The sequence below is a fragment of the Patella vulgata genome, chromosome 8 (assembly GCF_932274485.2).
Source record: "Patella vulgata chromosome 8, xgPatVulg1.2, whole genome shotgun sequence".
Taxonomy (NCBI): domain Eukaryota; kingdom Metazoa; phylum Mollusca; class Gastropoda; family Patellidae; genus Patella; species Patella vulgata.
The window spans coordinates 13062722-13089263 of NC_065886.2; the positions used below are offsets into that span (position 1 = coordinate 13062722).

Genomic DNA, 26542 nt, shown 5'->3' on the forward strand with positions numbered 1-26542 from the left:
TACATGTGTGCAAATATTACATGGGCTTTTGTAAAAAAAATATCGTTCACTGAATTCAAATATATACTACACTTACTTGTTGGGGTTAACTAATTCTTCTGTCAAAAAATTTAAATAACTCCTGTATAAAAAAGAAAAGAACCTTTTTAAAAAAAAAGAATTGCACTCAGTGATTTTAGAATCTATCTTCATATTTTCTCTAAAACTGCTGATTACTACAGTAATCCAAATGTTCACAGGACTGAAAGTGTTTATCAATATGGTAGCCTAATATTTTTGATGTTTCTCTTCGAACTCCATTTTTTGTGTCACTGTTTGATTTAATGACAGATAGTCCAAAGAATACAATGATCAATATTGTAGCCTAATATTTTTTATGTTTTTCTTCGAACTCCATTTAATGACGTATAATCCAAAGAAAACACTTATGATGTTATGGAGGCATCTGTCACGTATTAAGATAACGTGATACTCTTGTTTCATTTGGTCCATTAGAGACTGTCATTCCTGTCTTTGTAAATAATGATGTAATTATTTCTCTTAATTCTGTTCATTATCCAGGGCATACTCTAAATCATATATTCCTTATAAATTCTGGTAATTCTCGGCACTGTCAGTCTGCGACTGTATTGGAATAATTTCTGGACAATAATATTTTTTAAATAAAGAGTATATGGTATTTTAGGACTTCAATACGGTAGACTGTCTAATCAAATAGAACATTATTTATGGATAACAATTACTATGATTTATTAAACTGTTTGATAACTACTTGAAATCTTGTTGTAATCAACCATAGCAATTGTTATTCATAAATAGTGTTATATTTGATTATGCCCCAATTACTAAATGCCATTCAAAGAATATACAGTACAGTGTCTAATGTCCAATTTTCTGGCGGAACACATGCATGTACTTACTTATATACAGAGGACAAACCCTTCAGATTTCAGTGCATATTGTGATATATATAAAATTGTTTTGATTCAGGCTACAGGCTAGATTATTACATCATAGAGATGTTTAATCATTATTCGCATGTGTAATACCGGATGACACATCAAAGATAACCTGATTCACGTCTACAAAACACCATCAAAGATAAATTGGTAACATAAGATTTATTGAATCCTTCATCTCTATGGGTAGCTGTGTGTTTCATCAACACATAAACTCTCACATTATTTGTTGCCAAATGTAAATATTATATATTAGTACATTAATTTTGTAGACTAGAAATGTATGTAACGGATTGACATTCTCATTATGGACAGTTGATAGTGTGAATTCACTCCTGAAAGGTCATTATGGATTAAGTTGGATTATCACAATCTTATTAAAACACAGATCCTATTTCGTTTCGTTTTTATAGTTCACAATTTCGTTTTACTTGTCTTTACTACACTTGGATCTGGAAGAGTTGTTATTTAACTCGTGTTCTGAATGGTGTCAGGGATAAGCCAATGAAACGGTCTGTTACGGCGAGCTTTAGGCGTGTTTTGCACGGAACTGTGGGTAATCCACTAGTAACATCAATGCTGATTGGTTAATCAAATGTCTGACGTCATAGGGTCATAAGTCGGTCAGATCTTCATGTAGTGTAGGCCATCAAAAGTATAAAAAAACGAAACGAAATATAGATCTGTAGTTTAATCAGATTGTGATTATCATAGACCTTGTGTATTAACATGCACAGACTTAGAATTTGTTTCATTCCTATGACTAGTTCTTGCTTCTTATGTAAATAAAGCTAATATTTACAACACTATAAAATCTGGTAGTGACTGATAGTCGTGTGAGCGTGATTTGAGCCCCGTTTCTCGAAATCTTAACTTAAGATAAAATCCAAATTTTAGTAGATACTTCAATTTTGAGTGGTGAAGTACGAAAATAAATCTAATATTATCCAATCAAATTACTAAAATTTTATCTTCGTTAAAATTTCGTGAAACAGGCGAGTGAGCGATATAGGAATCTGTTGCAAACTACAGTATTATAAAAAGTTAAATCTCTAATAGAAATATCAGTCTAAAAATGAACTGAAAATCCATCCCTATGTAAATGGTATTCCACTATCTCGGTTTAATTTTTTTAATTAAATCCTAAATAATCAATCTGATTATCTGTTAGTGTAAGCATAAATAAAGCCATGATAAAAGGGATATCTTCTGAAAAATCTAAATCATGTGCAGTTTCTTAAAAGGCAAAAACCTATAGGCTATTTACATGTACATCATAATTATATGACACTTGTGATGACTTTAAAATAGATATATACATGCTAATACAGCATAGAGACCTAATTCAACAAGTTAAACAAAAGTTAAAGTATTTAAAGGTTTGAGTATCATTTGCATTTTTGCTAAATATATCAAAACTACCATGCTAAATGTGTACTGAGATTGATTATTTAATCAAGAAATCAAAATACCAACGCTAGATAATCTACTAGTTTGTATTCAATTTTATTTATTTAAGAGAGAGAGAGAGAGCGAGAGAGAGAGAGATGAGGTTTAACGTCCGACACAAACTAGGTTATTTTGGGGCTAACATGGTGCAATTTTATTTCCATAATTCGCTTGCTCGTAGGGGTCTTTAGCAGTGGGAGGAAACTGGATTATTAGTTGATTATTTAAAAAAAGGAGTGTTTTATGTATAATTTCAGAGAGAGAGAGAGAGAGAGAGAGAGAGAGAGAAATGGATACAAACTAAGTCATTTCAGGACAAACACATGGTTCAATATTATTTCAATAATTCGCTTGTGCGTAGGGGTCTTTAGCAGTGGGAGGAAAACGGAGAACCTGGAGTAAAACCCATGCGGTCGGACAGGCGACCCTACTCCTTGTCACGTACAACCGGGGAATCGAAACCCCGCCAGTTGACTCAATGACAGACTTTATGATACAGTGCGCACATGCTAACCATTCAGCCATCCAACACCCCTAATTTTATTTAAACTTAGGCCTACCAATAAAAGATAGCGGTGTCTTGTTACATGTGAGCAGCATAGATTGATGTGAGAGAGAGAGGGAGGGTGAGAGGGTTTAATCAAGTTTAATGTCCACTAACCATTGGCTATCCAACCCCACATAGATTGATGAAATTTTAATTTATCATAACTTTGTAAATGATTAATGGATATTCCTATATGAGATCAAGTTTTTACAGTATTGTAGTTTTCAAGAGATTCTTATAGCACCAAATGATTTATCAAGTCTTTAATTATGCATTTTTAAAATATGTATATGAGTATTTTGATTTAAGACAAAAATCAGTGGAATAATTTCTGATAGAAAAAAATTTGCAAGGGGTTTGTATACTTTTCATAAATATTTGAAACTGAGATCATGCTCTGCCATTTTACAGGCTATTTTTGAAACAATCAAATTAACATAGCATTGTAAGGCAAGAAATATAAGCCCACCAAACAACATATTGCAGTAAACTGGTCACAATTCTATAGAATACAATTACTGCAGGGTGTCTTTCAAGTTTCCAGGATCCGGGCCAATAACCACACATATGTAACAGATAGACATATCAACAGGGTACTTTCTTAGAGGAGTAGCCAAACAATCCCAGCAATTTTGTAAATGTGTTCTAAACTGAGAGTCAAGACCCTTGGGCCTCTTGTTATACTACAACATAGACCACAATGATCGAGGGTTAATTCATTGGTCACAATATCACTACTGGTGATCGTATTCAATACTTCCTTTAGCAGGGGGGGATCATGTGGCTAAGTGGGTAAGACACTAGCTCGCTAGCCTGGAGGTCGGGTGTTCGATCCCTGCATTGGCCGAGAAAGTTCATCCAGATTTTCCGGCGTGGTTCTCCCTTGTCAGTGATGCAGGACGGAGGGGCTGACAAGGAAAGCTGTCTAGTCGTTCGGATGGGACGAAAAACCGAGGTCCCGTGTACACATTGGCGTGCACGTAAAAGATCCCTTGGCAGTTAGAATTCGATATAAGAGTAGGCCGTAGTGCCGCTGCCCGGGCAAAATTTCCCTCATAGCACACTGTATGGCGTATGCCCGTCTTCATTACAAGGCGAAGAATGGCACCTAAAGATGATTCTGTCAGTCTATTGCGAAGACTGTTTTTTATGATTTTCATCTGAGAAAAATCTCTTTCACAGTCTGCAGTGTGTGGAGGGAGGACCTTAAAACACTTGGCTAAAAACGATACCGTGGGGAAAGTTCATGATAAATCGGGATCTGTACATAAAGCCTCAACAACCTCACTGGTAGTCTTTGTGCCCAGGTGGTCTCTGGCGTAAGACTTTAATACCGACCATTCGGACGCAGAGTGGACACAGCCAAATCTCTGACAAAGAAGCGCGTAATCATCACAACCTTGATGGTAGTTTGGTTTAAAGATTGAAAACGATTCCATGACAGGACTGTCCACAAATCGGTCATTAATATTTTGTATAAGTGTTTCAAGAAATGGGACCTTCATGGATTTTTCAAGGGATGATTTTGGGGTTTCACCTGAACAAATCTCACTATTCTTTCTTAAAACATTTTGACTTCTGATGGTTATATCGGCCTTTCGCAGATTTTCGATGTAACCATCAATTTGCTTTAGATAATCACCATCGGCAGTTTTTAACTTTTCCAACTCCTTAATCACCGTCTGTTTGACCCTTGTAACAGTTGGGAAATCAACGTCGGTAGCTTGAAATGATTTTGATAGAATATTAACAACAGGTAGGACATCACAAAGAAGAAGTAATGTGAAAATAAAGCGATAGTTACTTAGGAATAATGCAAGACCAGTCGCCATTGCGTTTCCCCCGCTCCTCGGCCTCGCGTTCTAAGCTACATAATACACTGACTAATATTCTACGTAGGCGTTGAACACAGTTTCCCATGCTTAACCAACGAGTTGATGAAGGCTGCAATACTTTCAACTCGGATTCGTGGAGCATTTTCTGTACGGAAAGAAGACCTGCTGACCTAACGGCACTATTGTCATAGAAGTCATATAATTGTCTAAGCATGTCTTTAAACTTTTTAAGGTAGGGATCAACATTTGCAGCCTGTTCCGAGGCAAGATTTAGTTTGTGTGCCGCGCAGTGACATCCAATCGCTTCACATTTTGGGGAATTGTCTGGTTGGGCATCTAGCTGTCGAGTTTGAATTTTCTTAACGACCCCATTGACTCGCCCAGTCATTACTGATGCCCCATCAGTGCCAAGTCCTCTTAGTTTGCTAAATTCCAAATCATTTTCAATAATATAATTGATCACATGGTTAGAAATAGTGGTGGCGTCAAGTGTTATTCGAGTTTCGTGTGTGGGAAGACAGTCAATCATTTTCAAAAATCGAACTTGAACTAAACCATTATCCTGTATATAACGCGAACGTAGCATCATCTGCTCTTTGAGAGAGCAGTCTGTCGTCTCATCAAACATTAAAGCCAAATGTGAACTTTTGCGAATATCATTTAAAATGTCTGATTCTATAATGCTTGACATGGTATATAGGATTTCTTGAATTGATTTCCTACTAGTATAACACGCGTTTCTACCGACCAATATATTCTCCTTCAAATTATCACCAAGATATCCTACAAAATCGAGTAGAGGCTCAAAATTAGTGGTATTGGCTATCCGTTGTCGGCACAAAAAATACAGACATGCAAATGTTTTGGTTAAATAATTTTTACATATTGTTGGGACTATGGCAACACTTATATTGGATTGTTGTGAAACTTCTATACTGCACTTTAACGAATCTTGATGGGTAACACATGATTCATGGTCATTTATACTTTCTAATCTTATCCGTTTACATGGAGTAATAATCCAGATATCCCGCTATTTTTAAACAATAACGGTGCCGTAGTCTAGTTTAACCAGTCATGATAGTTACATCGCACTAATGTGACCAGTTAAAAGAGTCTAAATATCAGATAACTCTGCGCGTCAAATAAGAAATCGAAAGTAATATATTTCCTCGAAAACGTATATTTTAGATGTCTACTATGATACGAGGCCAGTTTGACGCGAGTCAAAATAATTTATTCAATTTATGAGGTTAAAGGCAACAAATAGAAACGCTTGTACCAATTTAGATTATCTTTATTTACAAGAAAATGAAGGTGGGTGGAAATCTGTTTCAAGATATTTTTGCCGGGCGGACAATATTGGTGCTGGGCGGTGCCACCCGGTAATTGTAATAGTAGGCACATCCCTGCTTTAGTTTAAGTCTTTATGTGATATTATCATATATAACCTCAAAATAAACTTGAATAAGCTTACTTCACTCATTTTATGTAGAGCTTTTGATCTCATATTGTGACATTTGATACAAGTAGGTGAGCCAAATTCACAACCAGCCAACATAATGACCTTCACTCAAGTGAACTGACTCATTCTAGTGCCACTATAAACAGACCAAAGCATGATGTGTTTAAGTAAAAAACAATTCCTAATATATTAGCTTTCATAAATGAATATTTTTAACAACAAAACTATAAATTATAAAAGAAGAAGTGTTTATGACAACAGAACTCAAAATATTAAGATTTCACAGTTTTCATAAAACAGGTTATAATACTACAATATGTTAGCTAAATTATTGATTTAAATTACAACATATAAGTGTTTTTACCACGACCCAGATCAATTTATAATGAATAATTTTACATTTTGTTTGTGTACACTATTTTATAGTTTAGTATTAATCTAGACATTTTGAATTATCTGTGATGTTTAGTGTTTTTGTTAGTCAGTTATTGATTAAAATTATTAATGTAAGTTACAGGTTTATTAGGAAGGCGTAGAATAATCTCTGTAGTAATCTCAAGCCTAGTTCTCACTTTCTGGGGAAGGGAAGAGAGAGGGAGGGGGGTGGGGATTTAATGTACACTGGATACAAACTGTATGATTTTGGGACTAACATATGATTCAATTTTATTTCAACAATTCAAAAAGCAAGTATGTGTAGGGATCTTTTGCAGTGGGAGAGAAACCCAGGAGCCTGGACAGGAAAACATGACCCATGTACAACCGGGGAATCGAAACCACGGCACTTGACTCAATGACAGACCTTATGATCTAAAGCGCAAACATTAATTTAAACCATTCGACCACCCAACCCCACCACAGTACACATACCAGAAACTTTGACTCAATGATTAGTAGCATTGCACACATGAGCGTCTAAAATGACTGAAGTATTGCGTTCACGAGACACCCAATTCAATTCCTTCTCATTTTCTTTAATCATATTTAAAATTTACTGATTTTTTAAAATAATATAATAAACATTTTCTTGGCAACATCCAAATCCAAAGTAATGTATTACAAATTTCATTCAAGTCTTAATTAGTTTCAATCTGTCTTTATGCTGTTTTTTTTTTAACAAAAGTTACAGTGAATTGATTTAATAAAGAAAGTATAAGTTGTAAACAACAGATGTGATTAAAGTCATATGATACATACACTGTAAGGTAATAATATATCTATATTATTATAATAAAAACCTAATCATTTCTTATTGGTATTGATTTGTAAGTAGGAACCATATCAAGTTTTCATTATATTTTCTGATTAAAGACTAATGTTAATAACTACATGTAATTGAATAAAACTACATCTGTGAATAGTCTAATAAAATATGAGCTTAATTAGAAGTGATAAGTACATACATGTGCTTATCTGTTTTTTCAAGTAACAAATCCAGATCCAGGAGATAAAAGGCACTTAACAAAGCACTGCTTAACCCCCCTCCCTTCCTCCCAATTACCATTATAACCACATTGCCATGTACTGATATCTGCAGGTTGCATTATGAAGCAAAAGCATCCCCCAATAACCACCAAAACCACATTGCTATGGCAGCTACAGATACCTACAGTTAGCACCATGAGGCACAAAGCACCCCCCACCCATATTAACATTATATATTATAACCACACTGTCATTGTCATTAACAATATATACATAATAATAATAATAATTTATTTATAATGCGCCTATTACCACTATAAAAATAATGCCCAATGGCGCAGTTAACACTTTGTGGACATGACATATTATTAGAAAAATAAAATAAAATTAACTGAATGATAAAAGAAATTAAAATGGCATACGATAACAATCAAAATATGGTAGTAAAGATTACAATAAAACACGACATGTAATAAACAAATTAAAATAGCTAAAAGTAATAAAGAATAAAATAGAACAGCACCTAAAACAGTATACAATGAACTGGGATGCCTGCATTAAAAGCCATAGTAGTCGGGTTTGGTTGGTAGTGGATCTAGTGCACACGATGCAGATCATAATGAACTGGACAAAACTACTTTGTTTATCTAAAAGTTCTGATAACACCTGGTTGTAATATTCAATTTGGATTTCACAATCCGAAATTGTTTGAAGATTTGAGAGAAGATCACTCTGAATAATATCAGCTTTGAAAGAGGCAATATTAATGTTTCTAGTTTTCCTAAATTTTAAGATCTTCTTTAATGGAGGCGGTTTTTTAGTCAAAATTTCCCCAAAAATACAGAAATGATCAGAAATTTGTTTGTCCTGTACACTCACTTTATCAATAATGTTATCAGTCTCGCATGTGATAACAACATCTAAAAGGTGCCCTTGTCTGTGTGTTATGTCTGTAACATGCTGTACAAGGCCAAAAGAGTTCAATATTTTACGGAATTCGTCAGAAACAGTATCATCAATATTATCAAGATGAATGTTAATATCACCAGTTATAAAAATCTTACCAGGTTTAGAAGATAATATATCCAATAAAAGATCCGAAAATTCACTAAGAAAGATACTATGTTCTATTTGGCGGACGATATAAGCACACAAGATGTATTATTATCATTGTTGAATTTGAGTCAGGTGTGAAGAACTTCAAAACTTTTGTAATTAATGGCTGAAGTAACCGAAGATATATTTAAAGTTTTCTTGTAGTATACTGCTAAGCCACCACCAGTTTTTGCACCACTGCGATTAAATAACACAGAACTAAAGTTATTAGGAAGTAATTGATTTAGTACCAAATTATCTTTAGCTTTAAGCCAGGTTTCAATGGCAATAAATATGTCAATATCATTGTCTATAATTAATTCTTGAATTTTATCGGTTTTATTTTTTATGGATTGACAGTTCAAGACACAGAAATTTACTTGATCACACTTTTTATCTTTACTATTAACATCTAGTTGTACTAAATTAGTAAAATCTACTACCCTTTTCCCTCTTTTTCTGGGCTTGTTTGATATTTTGACAGGGATACAATTTCCTACACCACAGTTTAAGTTAATTAGATGGTCAGTTGATAAGAGTTCAGGAAATTGTTCACTAACAACATTGAGGATAGGAGAGTTGTATTGTTTTTGGTTATAATCCAGAGATTTCAGCTCACTGAAACTGTAGGTGATCATCTCTGATGATTACTATTCACCACTATACACTGTCAACTATGGGCTATTTTCATCCAAAATACACATTAAAATATGTTATAAACCAAGTCCATGCAAAAAATAACTAGTAATAATAGCAGTTAAAACATATAAAATTACTAACAACTAGCAGACAAGACACAGTGCAACCTCTTGGCAGCCATCTTGATAAGCTAAAATAACCACATTGCTTTCGCAGCTACAAGAAAAAGCAGCTTGCAACATCAGGCACAAAGCATCCCATCCCCTTTCAATTGACACCTGGGGGGTTGGATGGCTGAATGGTTAGCGTGCGCGCGCTGTATCATAAAGTCTATCATTGAGTCGACTGGCGTGGTTTCGAATCCCCAGTTGTACGTGACAAGAAGTAGGGTCGCCTGTCCAAACTCGTGGGTTTTCTCCGGGTCCTCCCACTGCTAAAGACCCCTACGCGCAAGCGAATTATTGAAATAAAATTAAACCATATGTTAGTCCCGAAATGACCTAGTTTGTGTCGAGTGGTCGTTAAACCCCATTTCTCTCTCTCTCTCTCTCTCTCAATTGACACCATTATAACCACATTGCTTTTGTAGTCCATGTACCATGAGGAACACAATCTGATTAAAGTACAGATCTATATTTCGTTTCATTTTTTTTTATACTTTCGATGGCCTCTACCACATGAAGATCTGACCGGTTGTAGTGGAAAGTGGCATCAGAGGTCATACAAACGGCTTTTGACCCTATGATGTCAGACATTTGATTAACCGATCAGCGTTATGTTTCTAGTAGGATACCCACAGTTCCATGCATTGCATGCCAAGAACTCACTGCAACAGACCTTTGCATTCGCTAATCCTTCACATCAACTAGAACGCAGGTTATATAACAACTCTCCCAGGTCCTGGTGTAGTAAAGACAAGTAAAACGAAATTTTCAACTATAATAAACGAAACGAAATAGGATCTGTGAGATTGTGAGAAACAAAGTTTAATTGACGTATCTAATATGCATATTATATACAACAATGTACATTATTCATAGTGTCTACTCTAGTCATTTATAATTCAAACTTACCATCCTGAATAAGCCCAGAAACCAGAGTAGAAAGATAAGGCAATAGCTCCAGCACTATAATCTGTTCCTTCAAAACTATTGGTAAAATTTTCTCTGTCTCCTGTAAAATATTACAACAGATTTCATAAATAGTATTCAAATCAAAAGTCTAAAAACGTACCACAATTTAGAGTGTGTTGTGAATTGTGATATTTTGATTTACATGTAGTGGAATGATGTTGTTGATGGATGTTGTTGTTAAAGATCGATAATGCTGAAGAATAATGTTGTTGATGAATGTTGTTGTTAAAGATCGATAATGCTGAAGAATTATGTTGTTGATGGATGTTGTGGTTAAAGATCAATAATGCTGAAGAATGATGTTGTTGATGGAAGACATGGAACTATATGCTACTAATTGTTGATGTTAATCTATGATGCTGTTGAAGGAAAATATGGAATTCATGATGTGCTAGAGTTTATAAGATAAAAAATGGAAGTTGATGGGGAATCAAGATGTTGATGAAGTGGAACTGTATGATAAGGAATTGTGATAATGATAAGGAATTGTGATAATGATAAGGAATTGAGATAATAAGGAATTGTGATAATAAGGAATTGTGATAATGATGAGGAATTGTGATAATGATGAGGAATTGAGATAATGATAAGGAATTGAGATAATGATAAGGAATTGAGATAAGGAATTGTGATAATAAGGAATTGAGATAACGATAAAAATTGAGATAATAAGGAATTGTGATAATGATGAGGAATTGTGATAATGATGAGAAATTGTGATAATGATGATAAATTGATAAATTGTTCATTTAAGATGAATTGTGATACTATTGTTTGTTCACATAAAATTGATCATCTCTGTACTCAATCTGCATAATATTTCACACCTATGACCTACCTGTTCCCAAATAAATAAATCCAATGATGACCACAATGGCTAAGGCTACTAATTTGGCCGTTGTAATAACAACCTGCATTCGTGTCGCCCATTTCACGTTTCGTCCGTTGATAACTATAAGTAAACCTGAAAATATATGGGCATATTAAAACAAAAGAATTATCAGACCATTAGAGACATAATTTCCTCTCCATAGCCAAATTTCAACAATACTGCTGATCATGTATGTTTAAATTGTATCAAAAAAACCCCAAAGAATTGGAGTAATACTTTTTCATGAGAATTGATTTTGCAGATAGCAGTGTGACATTTCCCACGCTTGAAATTAAGACCTCAATTGTACGTGGGTGGACTTGTCTACACATTCTATGAACCTAAACCTGTAGATCTACAGTTAAATGAATTGGGTTAACATATTTAATATCACATGTAACTAGCCATTTAATTTATGCTTAAAATAGGAACAAACTATGCAATAATTTAAAAGTCTTTCAGCTGCCATTATTTTATACCTCTCTTTATTCATTAACAAATCTAAACTCCTCAATGTGTGGTTAAGTTAATTGGTCAAAAGCGAGACATTATAAAGTAATATACCGGTATTGATATTGCACGAGGGCATAAGACCGAGTGTTATATCAATATATTACACATTATCTTGCTAGAGACCATTTAAAATACTGACACATTCAGTTACATTATACACATGTACACTATCTTACAATATGCATTTTAATGAAATCTTCACACGAGTCCAATATTTCATCTAGTACGTGTATAGTCTATGATTGGCAAATTGCCTGTACAATATTTGAAATAAATGGTACGCCAACATCAAAGGATGAGGCTGACCTTAAAAATATCTTTGTTTCGCCTAACGCGACTGACTAACTAAAACCACCCCCGACTTAAATTATTTTATTGCACTTTTCCGCAATCTTTTTATTTTATTTTGTGGGTCAATCTGAAATATATCACGAGAGTTATTTCCCTTTACTATGGCTATACTTAGGGGTAATTGGGTTTGATTCATTATTGAAACTGGTTGATCAAGACAAAAGCGTCATAGGTGTCGCTTCTCAACAAAATGGTTGCAGACGAAAGCACGTCCATTCTCACGAAATGATTCTGCCTCTATGTCTGTGGGGCGTCGTTTTAAACATGACGACGATATTTTCAATATCCGTTTTCGAGAAAAATAAAGGCACAACCCGCACGATCGTTAGAAACGTGTTGAGGGAGTTTCAAACGTGAGTGTGTTGCAATTTGTGTGCGAGTCGTGCATCAAAGATCAAGAAAAATCCCGATGTCATTGATTTGTTTGCCAATAAAAGAAGACGAATGTTTGCACCCGGAAAATTATCAAGCTGTCAAATTAGCTCTTAAAAAAAAAAATCTGAAAAAAAACCCGACCTACCGACCCTTCTCCTCGATTGTGGGTCGGGTTTGGTGAAACAAAGATATTTTTAAGGTCAGTCTGATGTCACATCTATATTCAATAATTAAAGGCAGATAAATCAGAAGCTCTGGGTTCAACCCCTGTATTTAATTAGAAAGTTACGCAGGATTTTCCATTCTGATTTCCAGGTATTAGTGACATAGGATGTAAGGTCTGGCAAGGAAAATGTATAGTTGTTTAGATGGTACAAAAAACCAAGGGATTGTGGATACCACTGGCAGTACATTACATATCCCACTTAATAGGTCATTGAGACTTAAGTTAATCTATTACATACATCTACATTCAATCACCAAGCAGATTATTATTAACTGACCTTAGGCTTGATTCTTTCATGTCAAATTTTATTGCATTATTATTACCAGCTATATCTACTTTAAAGTAGCCAAGTCTTTAACTTAATACAAATACAAAGTCTTCGACATTGAAAACACACATTATTTGTCAATTTAAATCAACACTGATGCTGTGATCTTACTAGGAAAAGATGGGATTCTGATATCCAATATTTTACAGACAAAACAAACATTTTACCATTGGTACATGAATCGTGTACCATAGTAATGCGTTTCAGCGCCATTTGTAACATTTACAAGGGACTCAAAGAAGAAGGCTAGACATATTCCACAAGTCATGTCAAACGGTGACCTCATATTCTTATCTGGAGAACATGCACAATAAATACTATCAGTATAGACTGGAATAACCGGGCACTAGAGATTGCCATTCAATTAAGACTTCTGGCGTACACGGTACATGTACAATGTATATTGCCGAACATAACTTATTTGAAATTAGGAGTAAAAACGAAAACAATTGAATGTAAATCAGTTTATATACATTCATATTACATTATTATATGTGTTGCGATTCATTTGTGTCAATTTTTAGGTCCCTAATATTAGCGATTTAGCTCCTATAAACGTGCATAATGCAGGAACTAAATCTGCCTACCAGTATTGCAGATCTTCCTTTGAGCCTGAAATGTTATCTAAATTATTAATTGGTCATTAATTAACTTATCCAGACCACAATCAACTCTCAATGCCATCGTTAGCCTGCAATATCTAATGGATTTGAATACATTTTGTAATGGATAATTTAAAAGTAAAAATGAAAATCGAGACTTTGTTATCATACCAACGTCAGTAATGACCACCGGGATTAGCCTAAAATTCAATTGCTAATATCTCAGTTCAGAGTGTACATATCTACATGTAATTGCACAGGGACATCTTTCTATTACATTGTACATGTTTATTATAATCTTTATTACAGTAGATGTTTAGCTATATCTGATTACACAGGGACATCTCTTTGTATTACATGTACATGTATTAATATAATCCTTATTAGATGTTTAACTTATTGTAGTACCGTACGGTAACATAGACTCGTCTATGGAAATTATCTGTATGACATTTAGACAGATTTTATCATTAACAGAACACAGTTTTTATGGGAAACAATCACTGGAAAAGCATGACGTTTCGACAAGTATCCTCTTATCGTTAGAATAAACCAGTGATTGTTTCCCATAAAAACTGTGTTCTCTTAATGTGTTTCCCAATCGCTAAATGCCACTTAAAGATCAGATTTTATAACACTTAAATGGCAATAGCGCTTGTACTTTTCATTGGATGATTTTAAAAACTTACACACATGGTTTTTTGTCCCATCCGAATGGCTAGATGGTTTTGCTAATGCCAGTCCTGCACATCACTGACATTGGGGGTGGGGTGGGGAGACCAATCTGGAAAATCTAGAAGACTTCCTCAGACAACACACGGATGAATGAAAACAAGAACTTTTTGGTTTTATATTGAGCTACCGTGGTTCCTATTGAAATTAGACCAGAGGTTTGAGACAAATATGCCAATCTTTTCATTTAAAGGTGTATCAAGTTCTTAGAACTCTTTGGAGGAGTTTAATCAATACTTTTTAAAAAGTTCCCACCAGTGCTTGGATGTTTTTTTCTAATTTGGCGATTCAAAAAGGTACTTTGAATAATTTATTACGGTACCAGGGCCCTTATTCACGAAAACTTAAACTAAGATACAATCGAAATTTTAAGAAATACTGCAATTCGATTGGCTGACCAATATGCAAATTGGATATATGCAAATTGCATATTGGTCAGCCAATCGAATTGCAGTATTTCTTAAAATTTTGATTGTATCTTAGTTTAAGTTTTCGTGAATAAGGGCCCAGTATTGTAAAGTTAGTAATATGTGGGTATAAGATATACATTCCAATACGGGTCTAACCCAATAGTGTACAACTGAAAACCAAATATTAATTCATACTTACACACTATACAAATTGCAATAAGCTTTGTAGCCATAGCAGGAATTTCACAGTCCGGAAATAACGGTTGTAATATATACACACAGCAGATTAAACTTAAGGCTGCTATACCCACGGGACAAATTAACAAAAAGTTGATCCATAAAATAATAAATCCCATGAAGTCACCAAATGCTCTTTTTACATAAATATATTCTCCACCTGACTGGGGTATGGAAGCCCCTAGTTCTGCATAGCACACAGCACATAATGTATTATAGACGCCACAAATAACCCACATAACTAAACTGAATCCCACTGATTTTACATTCATTAAAATTCCAACAGGTGAAACAAAAATTCCAGAACCAATTATGATTCCAACAATAATTGATACACCTTGAAATAAAGTAATTTGCTTTTTTAGTTCAATTTTCTCTGATGTTGTTGATTGAGACATACTGGGTTCTGCTCTTCCACGCCCCATATTTAGAAACTTAGTTGAGTACCGATAAACACCAGCTACAAAAGTCAATTGAGTGTAAATAATTTACCGATACCAACCGTAATAAATAAATAATATCCAGTTTCAGAATGACAATTTGTCAATTGAGCAAATATCTTTTACTACGTTTGGATCACTTGATCTCGTTTAAACATTAAAAAAAAATCTAACTGATAACCTCTTCGATATCAATGTAGTCCGATACAGTGTTATAATTCATGTAGGTCTACTAGATCGGCTAACACTATATGTAGATAACGGTAAGACGAGTCGAAGTGCTAGTGTGAAGTTCAACAAATCTATCGCCACGTGTTTTCTACACAAAAACAAAATACCGTCTGCTTCAGTCTAAATCAACTTGGCCTGTTGAGTCACTCCGTTAGTCGCCCGTGTTTATCGCTTCTTTGGGCTGGTTCTCCCGTGTTCTTTTAAAATAATATTGAGCTGTAGATTTACATTAGGATAAATAAGGTTACGTATGACCAGACTCAGGCTACAAATGCGATGTTGTTGTGAATAAATCTGGCTTCCCGCCAACGATTCCCAGTCAATGAATCCGTGTGAGTTACTTACTCTTGACAGGGAGAATTCCTTTTAAGCCGTAAAACAAACTTCCATAATACCTCTTAATAGTAGATAATAAGGCCTGATGTTAAAAAGTTAATTAGTACTTAGTTTATATCTTTGTTACTAATAAATAGAACTTTGACATTAACTGTTCAAACGTATGAGATAATTAATAAGAACTTCAGCCTGGGGTTAAACCGCCAATTAAATCCTTAACAATAGACAGTGTTGTTATTTACAAGTGCCTAATTAATAATTCTTATTATGTAAGCACTAATTTCTTTACACTCAGTGATGAATAGTCTAAATTAATTTTGGTAAATTATTACCTATCTATCAGTATATCATATAAAATAGGTAGGCCTACACTTATTGCAAAATTGATAGGGCAAGGCTAACACCTATCACGTAATCTTGCAATCAAAAAAACATTTAAAGGAGCTAAGCCTCTAACTCAATATTTTCCATAATATTTGAAATTTAAAACACAAATTAGAATTCAATATTGATCAATTTCAATCAATATTGATGCTGTTACTGTTATCTTGTCGTGAAACTATAGCTAGGATACTAATATCCAATATTTAAGACAAAATTAACATTTTGGTTTCGGGTATCATTTTGTAATGAACAAACAAAAACATACCCTACAACACAATGTGGAAGTAATAAGCAAAGGCTGATTCACAAACGACAAGCAAATTAATTTTAAAAACGTGTAGAATGCACTAAGCGGGTGTAAAAGACTGCCGTTCAAACTGTTGACGTATTTCGCCGAATATAATTGATTAGAAATTACAATAGGTTTTTTTTTTTCTTTCAGAAATTGAATATAAATCACTTTACATACATTCATATTACATTCATATGTGCTTTTAGAACCATTTTTGTCTATTTCAAGGTTCCAAAAGATAAATAAAATTAAAATGGGATGGAACGGGGTTTAATGTCTTGTCAATACTACTTTAAATTTGGGGTCCTCTTTAATGTCAGTGGTTACGTGTGCAATATGAGGAAGAAAATACGAACGACCAGTCCGCTCGGGAGGTGCGTCGCCTGACTTAAACATGCATTATGCAAGAGCTAAATCTGATTATTGCAAGTCTTAATTTAGGCTTCAGATGTTATAGAAATTATAAATTAGATCTTTATTTAAACAACAAGACCAAAATCAACTCTGTAGACCCACGGATGGCTCGGCTACAGCTCGGATTTAAATAGGATTTCACTAATTGATTAAATCAAATAAGGGGTAACCTGATGAAAATGCGTCAGTTAGATAGAGGCTAAATGATAGAGTGTAATTAGCGAGGCCGCTGTAAAGCGTTTCCGTATGCCATTGAAAACTTTACTTGATAATCGAGATATATAGGTGGAGTTAACGCCTGTCAATCAAACGAAGGCGAAGGTGAAGACACATTTCGCTACCATTTCTAGGCAAATATTACATCGATGATAACTATGTTCAGAATAAAGTAATTTTACTGATTTTTTCAATATATTCTTCTTTCATCATCTACTTTTGAACTGTTATAGCAAGAATGGCCAACTCTCTATAAAAATCTCCCATAATGTATCTTTAAGTAAAAACCCGAAAAATTTTCTCGGTCCACAGCGGGATCGCGAAGAACATTGTTACATCAAGGAATATATTTGAAATACAACTTTAAACCGATTTATCTTAAAATGACAGTGGTGTTTCTAGTGAGATGATTGAATACTGAATGACGTACATGATATCAAAGATTTTTCCATAATATCCATGATTCTTGTGATTTTATGAAGCCTTAAAATAATGAATGAAAAAGATGAAATTTGCTGATATTCTCTAGGAAAAATGCAGGGTTTGGGTTCAAGAGAACAACTTGTTTTGTTTTGTTTTTTGATTGTAGAGTGCAAATTGTTACCCGTAAAAGTTGGTCTAGTCAATCAATTACTTCTCAAAATTTTTTATTGGTGTTATAAAATTACCAAACATGTCATTAATGATGATAAACATGTTTTGAAGTGGTTTATAGATATACTATTTAGAGACCCAAACAGAGGGATAACACGGTCGTTAATGGGGTAAGAGATAATTTGAAGGGCCATGACGGGGTAGTTTTTATTGGGGTTTTTTTTATCGAACGAAAGTAGACATAGGAATAGAAGCAAAATTTAATGTTATTTATATACATGTGTCTAAAACAAAGCACACGCGACAATTGTAAGAGACGAAACAGAGTTTGAACTATTTTACGCATTTCATAAAATAAATATTTTCGGCTACTTTTGTGACAATGATTTCTCCCTATAGTGGTGATGCAATCAGAATGACACACCCACATTCCGACCAGTGTTTGATTGGACGTAGCTAGACATCCGCAAATCAATATTATTGAAATCTTACAACTTGGAAACGAGATGATGCAATACGCGTTGGGGAGGTTTTTGAAAGTTAACGAAACAATTATATGATGATGCAATAGATTCTTTTTCCCAAATTTCTTAAAATATTGTAGGCCCTATTTATGTCTGCTTATTTAGACCCATCTTGATGGCTATTTTTATTCTTCAGACGGCCAGGGGAGAGTTAGAAAGATAGATCTGCCTTTCGTGTTTTCATTGATTCAGTTGTTAACATTTTATACACTTTTCGAAAGTTGAACCATTTAACATCCAGCGATGTTGCCGCAAGACAAAGGCCTATAATAGTCGTTCGGATGGAACGGAAACCCAAGGTCTCGTGAAGCCTACTTATTGGCGTGCAACTGCAAGTACAAGAAGTAGATGACTATTGGCAGTTGGAATTCGAAAGAGTAGGCCTACTGAGTAGGCGGCGGTAACGCCAATGTCAGGGAAAATTTCCCTCCTTATAGCACACTGCACACTAGCTGTATGTCGTATGCCCGTTTTCATGAGTCCAGTCGGAGCAGAACAGTGTTAAACCCTTTTTAAATTATTCGTTACTTATACCTATCTAAAGTTGAACAATAGGTACCTGCAGGTACTAATAAGCCTATCGACATTTCTAAATTTTGGGCCTACGTGGTAGTAGGCCTATTAATGCGGTTGTACCTAAAAGGTGTGACCTGTACTTAAAATACCTGAACCAAAACACTTAACCCTGAATACCCCGTATGCCCGTCTTATAGCAGAACAGTAGGTCGTTAAAACCTATTTTATTTTATACTTTTCTGGACCAGTCGGACTATTGAAGATAGGCATTATGCAGAGTGCTATGACAGAAATTTTCTATGGTCAGTGGCAGGACGAAGGGTTTGACAAGGGATAAGATATAGTCGTTCGGGTGAAACGAAAAATTGAGGCCCCATGTACATATTGGCGTGCACGTAAAAGACACCCAGACTGTTGGGATGTGTTATTTCATTGTAAGGGTGAGTGCATATGTCATTGTCAGCGTGGGTGCCTTATTTCATTGTCAGCGTGTGGATGATACATTTCATTGTTGGGTGGGTGTGATCATCAATTGTAAAAATGAAAATAATAGATATCGACGGACTATATTATAGTGAACCCGCGGACTGGTGAACCCGCGATATAGTGAGCATTCGCGAGACCTAGCCGCTTCGCTTATCTATAATTCAACAACCTACCTGCAATGTCAATTGAGCCGTACGTGTGATATGCCGGAATGTCTTAGCTAGTTCTCTGACCTTTCCATTGTCTATTTTGTCATTGTGTTATTTTATTATAGATGACGCAACATCGTGTAACACCGTGAAACCAATGTTTGGATAATTATATTGGGATAAAGAATGTCGAAATAAAGAGCAAATCGTTTTATTGTTCGGAATTCTAAGGCATAGTAGACCTCCTTGTTAACTTCCATATAACAGTTTGTCAAACATAGACCTTATAATAATACATGATCATGCTGATGCAATATAATCTAATTTCATTGCAATTGCAACCCAATCGTCCTAGTTGTCTGTCAGTACCGGTACATGAGAAAACTTGCTCAAAAAACAACCCAATAATAAATAGGGCCAGGTGAATAGATGAAGTCATGTAATACTAATAATTTAAAATACCAAGATATTATTATAAGCATTATAATTTTAAAACTATAAATAAATACTTTATTAAAGACTTAAAACTACCTTCCATGTTTATAAAAACTTTTTAAAGAATTAAAAATACTTATCATACGGAAGCGTATAGGGGCCATGCAAATTTGTTTAGAAGACCTCGAGATCCTGTTGTCCTGTGTTACTTTTTCGAGATATGATATTCTCGAAATTCTCCCTCCCATCCACGATCTCAATTTAATATTCTCGGGATCTTGACATCCTGTGTGAATTTTCTCGAGATCATGAGTATTTTTATACTCCCGATTTTCAGCGCTCCGCTTCGTCACCCCCACACCTTTTTTCCGAAACCTTGTTAACACAATAGAGGCTACAGTTTTTAATTGATTTTGTTTTTAAAATGTGGTGTGAAGTATTGGAGCCTATCGAGTTTCGGTACTCCGCAAACTTCTGTTCCAGAGTTAAACTCCTTATCCGTACACATTGTTAGCGCGATTGAGGCTACAGTTTTCAATATTCAGCGTTCGGCTACTTTCTGTTCAAATGCCTTCTAACATCATAGAAGCTGCACTTTTTAAAGTATTTCTTTCAAATTTGGCGTGAAGCATTGGGGTCATAAGATTTTCAGGGCTCAGCTATCTTCTGACATATGTTCCGAAGTTACATTCTATTTTCCGAAAACCTTGTCAACACCAGTTTAATTGCGGGACCCCTTTAAATTCGGTGTTTACGGGTGCAACACGAGGAAGAAAATATTCCAAATGCACGACATAATGTGTACACGGTGGACTTCGTGTTTTCGAATAATCCGAACGACCAGTCAGCCCTGGAGGTGCGACCCTTGATTTAACTAAAATCCCGAAAATTTGAAGGGCTAGAACGGGGCAGTTTTTATTGTTTTTTATCAAATGAAAGTAGACATAGGAATAGAAGCAATATTTAATGTTATTTTTTTATACACGCATTTAAAACAAAGCACTCGCAACATTTATAACAGACGAAACAGAGTTACGCATTTCATAAATTTTTCGGCTATACTCTTGTGACAATGATTTCTTCCTCTAGTGATGATGCAATCAGAATGACACACTCACATTCCACCAGTGTTTGATTGGTCGTAACCATAGAGTCAATGTATACACCTCCATGGTGGTAGCATGGCATCACACTGATCCGCAGTGAATATTTGCTTGGCCGCGACAATCACTGATAAGGATGACATTGATGCGGCTTAATGAGCTAGAAATATTAACTTTTTTCCTGCGACAAATTAAATTCTAAAACATTTTTTGTATATATTGGAAAAATAAATAAAGGCGTTTGACGTATTAGTAGTTAAAAATTATTTCCGATTTAGTGTAAATGGGTATTAAAATGACTAAAATGCAGCATTCTCTCCGAAGCAGTTATGTCTTATGTAAACAATGCACGCGCCATTCAGCCAATGATTCACACCGCGTGCTGTGACAGCACGTCTTAAGGCAGTCATCTATGACAGAGATATTATACGAGACTCGTAATTCTCTGTGAAACAGATTGGCATGGCATCCGCAAATCAATATTATTGAAATCTTACAACAAGGAAACGAGATGATGCAATACGCCTTGGGGCTTTTTCTTAAACTAAACGAAACAATTATATAATAATGCAATAGATTTTTTTACCCAAAATTTCTTGAATATTGTATTTATGTCCGAAATGTCTGCTTGTTTATTTATTTGGTGGCTATTCTGCAAACGGCCAGGGGACAGACATAAAAATGGTTAGATCTAGTCTATTTCATAAGGCCAACTTCAAGTTTAGTCAAAGGTCACGAGTGCCAATTTCAACCCTAGTCCCTAACCCAACCCCGCGCCTAGCCCTAACCTACAATCTCGCCAACAAATATCACGGGCCTCAACCTTATTTACATCTCAGCGACCTGACGAAATCTTGAGTTGGCCTTAAGAATAAGATCTAGCCCAGAAGTATAGACCTATCTATATGCATGCAAGACCTTTAGCTGTCAAGGTTATTCATATTTTATACACTGTTTGAAAACTGAATCATTTAACTTTCCCAAGGCGCACCGACCTTAAAATTTGAGTTATTCGCTACTTATCTAGGGGGGTGGGTGGGGTGGGGTGGAAGTGTGAATGGTTAGCTGTGTCATAAAGTCTGTCATTGAGTCAACTGGCGTGGTTTCGATTCCCCGGTTGTACGTGACAAGGAGTAGGGTCGCCTGTCCAACCTCGTGGGTTTTCACCGGGTCCTCAGGTTTCCTCCCACTGCTAAAGCCCCCTACGCGCAAGCGAATTATGGAAATATTATTGAACCATATGTTAGTCCCGAAGTGACCTATTTTGTGTGGAGTGGACGTTAAACCCCACTTCTCCCCCTCTCGCTACTTATCTATCTAATTCTAACGTTGTGCAATTGACCTGAGGGCAGCCTATCGACATTTCTAAATGATTTATTGCATTTGATTACGTAGAATAACCAGGGTCAAAATTTCTCCCATAGATGTTTGTTAATTTGGCGAGACAAAAGTTACTTTGAATATGCTATATAAAATCTATTAGGGTACCGGTACTGTAGGGGTCTAACCGGCCAGTGGTGTACAATTTATTATCAGATATCAAAGATACCTTCCTGTGTACAAACTGGGTGCTTTGAGAATACATTTGGACTAAAAAACATATTCAAACTAATTAATCTATCAATATTTTGCTTCAAATCCTTCTCAAAACATTGTATTCGCCAGGGAATACGATTGCTATAAAAAACGTATTAAAAGAAGTCACTTGCGAAACCGGGTCAGAATTCATTGCATATACAAGACGATGTTGTCTTTAATCGCGTTCCATTTATCGAAACCCACTTAAATTCTCGGATTATCCATTGTCCACGTCTTTTCTGTGTTTTTTTTTTTTATCTCAGAAACTGTTTTACGTTTAAGCTCACCATCAAGTTTATCAACATATACATCAAGCATTCACTAACGCTGAGAGATCAGACAGTCTGCGCGTGCAACCTTTGACGTCACTCGAGCAGACATCCCTTATCGTCGGGTTGCCGGTTAGAGAAACACATGTTTGTCCCGTATGCCCTCCATGGGTGTTTTTCAGGGAATCCCATATTTTTCTAGTAAGATTTGGCGTCTATACTTTCAATATATACCAAAATTGCCATACTTTTATTGGAAATAACCACCAGATAAATACTTTTGTGGGAAAGTAACTTTAATTCATACTTACACACTATGCAAATTGCTATAAGCCTTGTAGCCATAGCAGGAATTTCACAGTCAGGAAAAAACGGTTGCAATATATACACACAACAGATTAAACTTAAGGCTGCTATACCCACGGGACAAATTAACAAAAAGTTGATCCATAAAATAATAAATCCCATGAAGTCACCAAATGCTCTTTTAACATAAATATATTCTCCACCTGACTGGGGTATGGAAGCCCCTAGTTCTGCATAGCACACAGCACATAATGTATTATAGACGCCACAAATAACCCACATAAATAAACTGAATCCCACTGATTTTACATTCATTAAAATTCCAACAGGTGAAACAAAAATTCCAGAACCAATTATGATTCCAACAATAATTGATACACTTTGAAATAAAGTAATTTGCTTTTTTAGTTCAATTTTCTCTGATATTGTTGATTGAGACATATAGGGTACTGCTCTTCCACGCCCCATATTTAGAAACTTAGTTGAGAACTGATAAACACCAGCTACAAAAGTCAAATGAGTGTAAATAATTTACCGATACCAACCGTAATAAATAAATAATATCCAGTTTCAGAATGACAATTTGTCAGTTGAGCAAATCTTTTACTACGTTTGGATCACTTGATCTCGTTTAAACATTAAGAAAATCTAACATATAACTTCTCCGGTATAAATGTAGTTCGACAATTCTCTGAGATTTCTGTGGTACGGAAATGATGCAACATCGTTTAACAATGTTTGGTCAATTATATTGGTATAAAGAATATCCAAATACAAGGTAACTAGGTGTACTCCATTGTTCAGAATTCTAAGGCAAGACAGGCTTACTTATTAAAGGACAATATTGGTGTCAGTCATTATAAAATATGTGATAGAGCTCGTTAAATACATCCTAAATATAATTTTAACACAGAGATCATTGCTACGGGAGATGTGTAACAAGCACGTGAAGAAACGGGAAGTGACGTCAAACATGACAAACACGAGTTGTCCTTCTATATAACTGACTGAAGTAACGAGCGATGACAGACAAACGATCGAATTTCATTTCACTGATAATTCAGTTGAAGATGAAAAGTTGTTATATGAGACGATGAGAGGATATCTGACAATTCAAAAAAAGAATTGGGTGTCAGTAGATAAAAGATAACGAACAAATTAGAAAAAGTCAGTGCATCACCATGTTTTTATAAAGAACAGAAGAAATAAAAACGGGGGAATGCACGGGATTTTTCTATTTTTCTCGTGTCCCTTATGTATTTAACCAGTTCTATCACATATATAATAATTACTGACACCAATATTGTCCTTTAACTTTGTTGTATAGCTGACGCAATATGATTTTATTTCAATGCAATCGTCTTAAAGATACACTTCCGCGTACAGACTGTGTGATTTGATGGTAGATGTTTGTTAATTTGGCGAGACAAAAGTTACTTTGAATATGCTTTATAAAATCTATTAGGGTACCGGTACTGTAGGGGTCTAACCGGCCAGTGGTGTACAATTTATTATCAGATATCAAAGATACCTTCCCGTGTACAAACTGGGTGATTTGAGAATACATTTGGACTAAAAAAATATTCAGACTAATTAATCTATCAAACATTTGTTCAAATCCCTCTCAAAACTTTATATTCGCGGGGAGATACCCCAAGCTATAAAAAAACTGTTTTTAGAAGCCATGTTTGTCATCAAACTTCATTTTGGGAGAATCCATTTTTCAGAATGTATTTTTCATTGCTGTCCATTTACCATAATTATAATATATTGAGGCCTAAGTAAATTCTACTGTCGTTTAATTGCAGAGTCTTTTGTACGTTGACATCCTTCAATGTTCCCCAAACCGCCTAACCATTTGATCAAGAAATAACAACCGCTCCCTCGGTCACACTGGCACATAATAAGCTGGCCGTCAACATTCGGGATGCCAGTTAGACCCTGACATTTTTGCCCAATGCTTTGCCCAGTGGGTGTTTTTCGGATAATTCAGAATTGTTCTTGTAAGATTGGGCGTCTATATACTTTCCATATCTTCCAAATTTGCCATTACTTTATTGGAAATAACCACCCGATAAATAAATACTTTCGGGATAATGTATCTTTAATTAGTTGTCTGTCAGTACATGTGAAAACCTGTTCAATGAAAAGCTATTCAAAACACCACCCATTAGAGCCATATGAATAGATACGCATTATTATACGCATTATTATAAATCTACATATAAATACATTATTAAAGAATTCATATAGCCTTCCATGTTTGTTAAAAAAATAGAACCAAACAAGACAATTACACTTGTTGTATGGAATGAAATGAAATGGGGTTTAACGTCCTACTGTTCTTCTCCTATACTGGGCTAATGAAGACGGGCATACGCCATACAGTGTGCTATGAGGGAAATTTTGCCCGGGCAGCGGCACTATCGCCTACTCTTATATCGAATTCCAACTGCCAGGGGATCTTTTGCGTGCATAACTTGGTGTATGGGCGATTAAGAAATGTTGAGATAAATGTCGACTGTATATATAGACAACTATTTTAATACTTACTAGCAGGATACCCGGCTTCGCTCGGGGGTCATAACTCCGAAACCGGAAGTGGTAGACTAACGCCACCTGGCCTATGTTACTCCCCGGTCCGAGCTACCCCTTTACCCCAAATTTCAGACTCAGGGCAGACCTAGTGTAGCCGCCAACCCCGAACAGACCGGCTTCGCTCGGGGGTCATAACTCCGAAACCGGAAGTGGTAGACTGACGCCACCTGGCCTATGTTACTCCCCGGTCCGAGCTACCCCTTTACCCCAAATTTCAGACTCAGGGCAGACCTAGTGTAGCCGCCAACCCCGAACAGACCGGCTTCGCTCGGGGGTCATAACTCCGAAACCGGAAGTGGTAGACTAACGCCACCTGGCCTATGTTACTCCCCGGTCCGAGCTACCCCTATACCCCAAATTTCAGACTCGGGGCAGACCTAGTGTAGCCGCAAACCCCGAACAGACCGGCTTCGCTCGGGGGTCATAACTCCGAAATCGGAAGTGGTAGACTAACACCACCTGGCCTATGTTACTCCCCG

The 26542-nt window shown here is 35.6% G+C and overlaps 1 protein-coding gene and 1 non-coding gene across 2 annotated transcripts; both read right to left on the bottom strand.

The window, feature by feature from the left end:
* Window positions 1–267: 267 nt before the first annotated feature.
* LOC130014029 (uncharacterized) lies at window positions 268–6276 on the bottom strand. Its single transcript, XM_056102822.1, has 5 exons — window positions 6268–6276; window positions 5475–5550; window positions 4355–4678; window positions 4064–4174; window positions 268–311 (listed from the first exon to the last, which is right to left on the bottom strand). The coding sequence occupies exons 1-5, from the start codon at window positions 6274–6276 to the stop codon at window positions 268–270; spliced, it is 564 nt and encodes a 187-aa protein (XP_055958797.1).
* Window positions 6277–8821: 2545 nt separating this feature from the next.
* LOC126830176 (uncharacterized) lies at window positions 8822–24261 on the bottom strand. The gene is made up of 4 exons (XR_008788967.1): window positions 23471–24261; window positions 11386–11511; window positions 10488–10587; window positions 8822–9456 (listed from the first exon to the last, which is right to left on the bottom strand). It is a non-coding gene; the product is annotated as an uncharacterized LOC126830176 (transcript).
* Window positions 24262–26542: the final 2281 nt, after the last annotated feature.

Bases quoted from the DNA above. Each gene is read 5' to 3' on its own strand.
- LOC130014029 (XM_056102822.1), bottom strand. The intron at 4,679-5,474 runs GCATTATAGAAT...AATCATTTCAAG, and splicing joins AATCCTATATACCATGTCAA to CTACCGACGTTGATTTCCCA. The intron at 312-4,063 runs GTGCCATTCTTC...TAAATCAAACAG, and splicing joins ACTGACAGAATCATCTTTAG to TGACACAAAAAATGGAGTTC.